At 42.3% G+C, this 6,947-nt stretch overlaps 1 protein-coding gene and 1 non-coding gene across 2 annotated transcripts; both read right to left on the minus strand.

Moving 5' to 3' along the window:
- Positions 1–359: 359 nt before the first annotated feature.
- On the minus strand, positions 360–441 carry trnal-aag (transfer RNA leucine (anticodon AAG)). Its single transcript has one exon. It is a non-coding gene; the product is annotated as a tRNA-Leu (tRNA).
- A 170-nt stretch (positions 442–611) lies between these two features.
- her8a (hairy-related 8a) lies at positions 612–4,692 on the minus strand. Its single transcript, XM_014156335.2, has 4 exons — positions 4,087–4,692; positions 3,489–3,584; positions 3,302–3,374; positions 612–1,888 (listed from the first exon to the last, which is right to left on the minus strand). Exons 1-4 carry the CDS (start codon positions 4,156–4,158, stop codon positions 1,347–1,349), a joined length of 783 nt encoding a protein of 260 aa, XP_014011810.1. The 5' UTR covers positions 4,159–4,692; the 3' UTR covers positions 612–1,346.
- Positions 4,693–6,947: the final 2,255 nt, after the last annotated feature.

A 6,947-nucleotide genomic window follows, 5' to 3' on the forward strand; every position in this document is an offset into this window, starting at 1 on the left:
TATATATATATATAGACATACACACCTAATAGTTAACATAAATCAACCAATCTGGTTTATGAGAACAGTTAGTGGTTTTAAAGTAGGTGAAAATGTAATTGAATGTACAGACAAGCCAGGGATTCCTAAAAAATAAATTATCAATGCAACAGTGACACATAGTGGTAAAATCTTTTGGCTTCCGAATGTACACTGCGGACATTACGAATAAATATTTATTTTATGCGACAAATGACAACTGTTCCCGTTAAGTGTTAAAGATACATGATTTATAGCATATTTCAAACTACGAACTGGTATTCGCAGTGGGGCGTTCGGTTAAAGGTTATTCCTACGGTCAAGCCAAATTAAATTTTGCCTGACAGCGGTGGGATTCGAACCCACGCCCCCGAAGAGACTGGAGCCTTAATCCAGCGCCTTAGACCGCTCGGCCACGCTATCCTGTGCTATGCTTTGTGTTCATGGAACTAGAGTACTTTCTAGCCCGATTTTTATACCCATACAATATAATGGTATTTATATGATTTGGTATTCATAACTTTAGCATACAAAAGATGGTTCACATTTACTATTGTTTTAATGCCGTTTTATTCAATTCTGAACAACAAAGATCCAGCACACACTTTATTTTAGCTGTTTCAATATGAAACAGACCATCTTCTTGTAATATACAAGGATGAAAACATTTTCAAAGTAAGCAATTCATTGTAATTACAAACATTAGATCTGAATCAATTAATCAAATCTGTTTAATTAGTAAATGAATCAATTTATCATCAGTGTGTGACAAAACAAATTCCACATTCTGTGACCATTTTCTACACATCGAAAACATAAAATGAACACCAGCAAAATACTTGGAAGAAAACAATAAAATTGTAAAAACAATGCTTACTTCTGGCCAATCTCATTAAAAATATATATATTTGTATGTCTAAAATGTTAAAAATGTGAAGCATTTAAACGAAAAATGAGACCATAGAACTGCTGGCAATGCACAATATAGCAGAGCACTAAAGACATGTTCTTAGAGGGCTGATGCATCTCAATCACTCCACAACATATTGGGTTACATTTTACAGGAAGTAAAACTTGTAGATCCACCCAGATCTTTATTTCCTGACTTCTGCACTCAATCCAGGAACAGAGTTGAGCGATCCCATGAGATGGAATTAGATAAAAAACAGAGTCCCTGAGTTTTTCCTGACCACAGCATAAGGTGACTGGGAAAAACTCCAGGACCTAGGTGGTCTGCTGCCATATTGGCATTTTTACACTCAGATCACAGGGTCAGGAAAAACTCAGGGGTCCTAAAGTGATGAAAGGTGTGTGTGTGTCCTCTTTTTTCACCAAGGCCTCCACATAGAGGGGTCTCCCACAGGGCCAAAGAAAGGGGGCAGGGGGGCGGGGTGAGACACCCCTGGCTGGGGGAGGTTGGGTAAACTAGAAGGGGAGGAGGCAGGCAGCTGCTCCCTCCCATCTCTCCCAAAATGCACCCGCCTGTGGGGGGCATGGAGCGGGGAACTTCTTGTGGGCAGGGTCAACGGCGGCGAGGCATGATGCATCTGTAAACGGCGAGGTCGGAATAGACCTCCAGAAGGCAGTGAAAGCGGAGACTGGGGAGGAGATCCAGGTCCAGAATTGGGACTAGCACTACTACTACCACCACCACCAGGCCCATTGCCACCAGTGTTTCCAGGCCCAGTCTCTGAGCTGATATGGGGCAGAGACTTAAGGAGGTGATTGAGGAGCTGGGCCCCTAGAGGCTTGTCCATGCCTGGACAGCCCAGGAGCAGGTTATGGACCTCCTGCATACACTGGATATATCCACTGCTGTAGCGCTGCCGGGACTGGAACCCGACGCTGGGACCAGCAGGGATGCCGGGACCTAAATACAGAAGAACCACAGGGTATCAGCGAGTCAGGGGTGAGCAACAACTCAGTCGAGGTTTAGTACGACCTACAATGCATCAGAGGCTGGTCGGAGGAGCTATAGGACAACGGGCTCATTGTAACGACTGGAATGGCATTAATGGAACTGTATAAAACACAATATACATATCAAATTTTATTGGTCACATACACTTGGTTAGCAGAGGTTAATGCGACTGTAGCGAAATGCTTGGACACCACATGATTGACTCCGGTCCATTTCAGCCATTACAAATGAGCCCGCTTCCTATAGCTCTTCCAACCAGCCACCACTGCAATGCATAGTTACAATATCGTCAGCAATGCAGAATATTGATGGTGTTATGCACTAATGAATATGCAGTGAGCTGGGTGAACACATTTATATCTGTCAATGAAATGTATTACTTTATATAACAAATAAAAATAAATCAGTTATCAACTGGTGAATGTGATCAGGGTAGTGAAGGGGGTTCTATCTCATTCCCTGGATTGCTTTGAATTCCAGTTTGTCATGAGCTGTCAAACATGTTTCCTGAATTTACCCAATAGGAGCTCATTGATATGTAGAGTGAAGGACCCCTATTGGGAGACATTAGTCAATGATTGACAACGCATGATAATCCCACCCACTATAAGGGTTCCAATCAATTACATGCATTAACCCTAGATTACCAACAGGGGGCGCTGTTTAGAATCCACCACAGCCATTTTGGTGCTCCTCCTCCATTGTAAAAAAGTTTATACACACACCTTAAATGATATGCCACCTGAATTTAAACAAAAATATATACAAATATATCTTTTTTTTTAGTGTACCAATTTTACTGTCCCCACTACAACAAATACATGCTTAATTAAATACACTTAAAAAAAATGTAACCTTTAACTAGGCAAGTCATTTAAGAACAAATTCTTATTTACAATGACGGCCTACTCAGGCCAAATCTGGATGATGCTGGGCTAATTGTGCACCGCCCTATGGGACTCCTAATCACGGACGGATGTGATACAGCCTGGATTCAAAACAGGTACTTTTGTGACACCTCTTGCACCGAGATGCAGTGCCTTAGACCACTGCACCATTCAGGAGTAACTTTGTCCCTTTTTATATATACACTGGAGAATTCTAGTATAGACTGCTCCTTCGGAGGAGTACCAATATGGCGGCCGGTGGCTTCAAAGCCTCTCATTGGCAATTACCTAGCATCAGCAATCCAGGGTTTATACAGATTACTGGTTCCAATACTTACATTAGCCCATGCATCACTGGAATATAATTTACAACAAGCTCTATATGTTCCATTAGAACTTGGAACAATATTGCATTAAAAGTAGGCTACGATATTCTGTCGTTGATTAAAGTGATGGTGTGTGTCTATGTGCTTACCATGACCCTTTTGTAGACCCTCCATATGTTGGACAGTAACCTCCAGTACATCAGCCTTCTCCAGTTTAGATTGCTAACAGAAGTCAGAGTTACAAAGGGAAGAAGATAATGCAAATTCTATGAAAAGTTTTGTGGTTTATCAAAATACTCTCATTGTGTGTCTATGCATATGTGTGGGTGTACTCACATCTAGGTTATAGGCGTCCACCATGATCCCCTTCAGCTGCTCAAGACTGCAGTTGATTCGCTCCCGCCTCCTCTTCTCTATCAGAGGCTTCCGCAGCTGTCAATCAAATCAACACTACAACTAATGCCTCTGTTTAAGTATTAATCAATTGAGCTGGGATAATGTAGGTTTGGTACTTTAAAGCCAATTATCTTTTTGTAGGTAAAACCTTATGGTCCCAAGCTCTCGAAATTTTAGTTTTGGAATGAAATATGAGAAATGTTACTCCGTTTGATACTACAATAGTGATGAGTCTGCAGCTAGACCCCATTGAAGGGAATTCAACAACCTGCAGCCAAACCTTTTGCAAAGTCTGCAAACTGAACCAACTGTCTCCGCACATTGCATAAATGCATACATCTTATTAAATGTAGTAGTGGGATATGCATGCATGCATTTGCATCAGGCATTTAAGGATTTTAATCGGGGGGGGAAATACTTTGCACAATTCCTGCACAACCCTTACCTTGATGTATTACCCAGTTATATGAGACATTTGGAAACTCAAATGACTCATATCGAAATTATTGCGTATAGGCCAAGATAATTGCAAGCCTACCTTTCGTTCATCTTTGCCGTTAAAATTCTTCTCGGGAGCATTTCCCCCATGTTCCATGTTGGAGGCTGTCATCCTCGCGGTGCAGAGCGCACACCAAACCAGCAGACCAACTGATAGCAGAGCTTCACAGTCCACACTATCGGCGTCCTAATCTCCCGTGGGCAGTCTGCACGCAATTCACCAAATGACGCTAGATTTTATTTGTGGCAGTTGAAAGCTACCCACACACAGAACTCCGTTTGTACTGTTTTAATGTCTAGGTAACGAATGGAGAAACACTGAGTGAAAGAAAATAGAATAGAAGCAGGGGTAAATGTACTCTCCCCGTGTGGGTTTTAAGCACCACAGCCTCCCGCCCCCAACACCTCGACCCACCGACATTACCATGACAATGTGTGGGTTCTCTCTCCCCCGAACTTTCCCACAGCCCCACCGTGGGCACGTTTCATGGCACATGGTCCAATTCTCCCCGCTGTTGTCAAGCGGGAGAATGGGGAAGGTAGGAGGGGGGCGCGGGTAAGACCTGCAAAGCGCGGACGGCACTGGAGTTTAAAAAGGTGACGTTTTGGATGGATTGATGGATGGTGCCAGCTAGAAAACAGTGCACTGGGCACACACTGGTTGAATCAACATTGTTTCCACGTCGTTTCAATGAAATTACGTTGAACCAACCGGGAATAGTAATGGATCGTTGACGAACGAATGTCTCTTGTTGAATGGATCTTTTTGCTGAACGTCGGGAACCGAATCGCATCAGTGATAGAGCCGTACTGCTACCACATATATAACAATGAGCCAGATATTTCACAAAATGTATACATGTGATGCATCCGGTTGGCGTTTCCACAGTTTTGATGACAGCTGAAAATTACATTTGACATGGTGATAAAATGTATCACTTATTCAGGCTTTATGCCGCTCAATTGAAATAAAACCAATAGTCCTGGCTATAGGCCTGGCCTATACATCAAGCGTCAATAAACAACACTTCAATAACAGTGAGTAGGCTACTTAATCTGTAATAAAACGAATCAGACTATTTAGAACATTTATTAATTCATACAAACAACATTAATCTACAGCAATTAAACTCCCCATGCCCCCTCCCCTTCAGACTTTTCAGCACCCAAATACAAAATAGATCTCCCCACAACCAAAAAAAGAAAGTTAGAGGGGTGGAAAAAGTCACACAACAATAGCAGCTAAAGAGATCTCCCCGCAACCTTTATTTTTAAACTCCAAAATCCTCAAACTATTAGCTTTGTCCCTCCTCCCTGTCCCGCCCCTCTTTCCTGAGCTTCTTTTAGCTAGCAACCCCTCCTGTCCTCCTCTCTCCAGCTTATTATTCTCCCCCTTTTTATCTGGTGGATGGACACACTCCAGTGGAGCGTGTTGTCTCTTTAGCTCTTTCTTTTCTACCCTATAGTCCAGCTGTAATGACCCCCTGTTAGCAGAATAATGGTCCAGGTGCTAAAGCCTTTATGGCTATCTTAAGACCATAAAATCCAAATTATTTTTTCCCCCTTCGCTCTAGCTCACTCCTGCACCTGATCAATGTCCAAGGCGTTGGGGGAAGGGTTTTATGGCTTAGTTTGTTTGACAGGCTATAGTCTCCTGATTTTGATTGATAGATTGACAACGATTTGGTTCAGAAATGATGTCAACTTACTAAAGTATTTGTTTCTTGGCCTAGATGTCACAATAAGAATAGTTGTGGTAGTCTGTCCTAGTTTCAATGTTCCTGGGTATCCCTCTGTGTCTGTTGTTTGCACTTTGCAGAGTGTGTTGGTGACTTCTTCACCTTTTCTCAGCAGTGGAGAAATGGGGGCCGGAGCAACAGTTAAATAGTGAAGGCCAGATTCAACCCCACAGACATATTGAGATGCCTAATACACACATGCACGCACACATACACATGCGCACGCTCAAGCGCACACACGCACACACACATACACTTCTCTATTTTTTGCACAGCTGCCCTAAAGAAAACTACATATGCATACACCCCTTTTCTGTCCTCTTTTCACACAAGAGTCTGGCACATTTTCACACACTGCACTCTTTTTTAGCCCAATGTGTTGACCTCAATAGCGCTGTGATGCAACTGATAAACTACTCTGACTGCCCTGGATATGACTGCCTTGTGATTGTGTGTTCATATATGTGTGCGTGTGTGTGATTAAGAACTACAACTCTCTGAGAGAAAAGTTGAAGATTTAGATTTGTAGACAAGACACATAGGAAAAGTCCTAAAGATGCAATGAAGTGTTTTCTCACACAAAATGATTAAGATGAGCAGCTACAGGTGGTGCAGTCAGCTTAGCTCTGGTCCCTTATCAGTTTGTGCTTTAGCTAGGTCCTCTGATGTATATTCAAAGGAGTTGGCTATAAAGCATACAAATCTGAGACCAGGCTATGCTCTGCTTGTAAGAATCCCAAAATAATCAACCACTCATAGTGGTCAAAGATAGTGTCATAAGCGTCATTGTAGGGAATGGACCAAAACACAGCGGGTATGTGAATCATCTTCTTGTTTTATTGAAAGAAAATGAACACTGAACAAAAGAATGACGAAAACAGTCCTGTAAGGTACACTGACTATACACGGAGACAACCACCCACAAAACACATGCAGAAAACCCTTACTTAAATATGGCCTCCAATTAGAGGCAACGAAGAACAGCTGCCTCCAATTGAAGGCCAAACCCAAAACCCTGAACATAGAAATAGAACAACTAGATAACCACATAGAAATAGATGACATAGAACAGTACCCAAAAAAAAACAACAACACAAAACAAACACACCCCTGCCACGTCCTGACCAACTACAATAACAAAATGACCCCTTTACTGGTCAGG

This window comes from Salmo salar, chromosome ssa18 (genome assembly GCF_905237065.1).
Source record: "Salmo salar chromosome ssa18, Ssal_v3.1, whole genome shotgun sequence".
Lineage (NCBI taxonomy): Eukaryota > Metazoa > Chordata > Actinopteri > Salmoniformes > Salmonidae > Salmo > Salmo salar.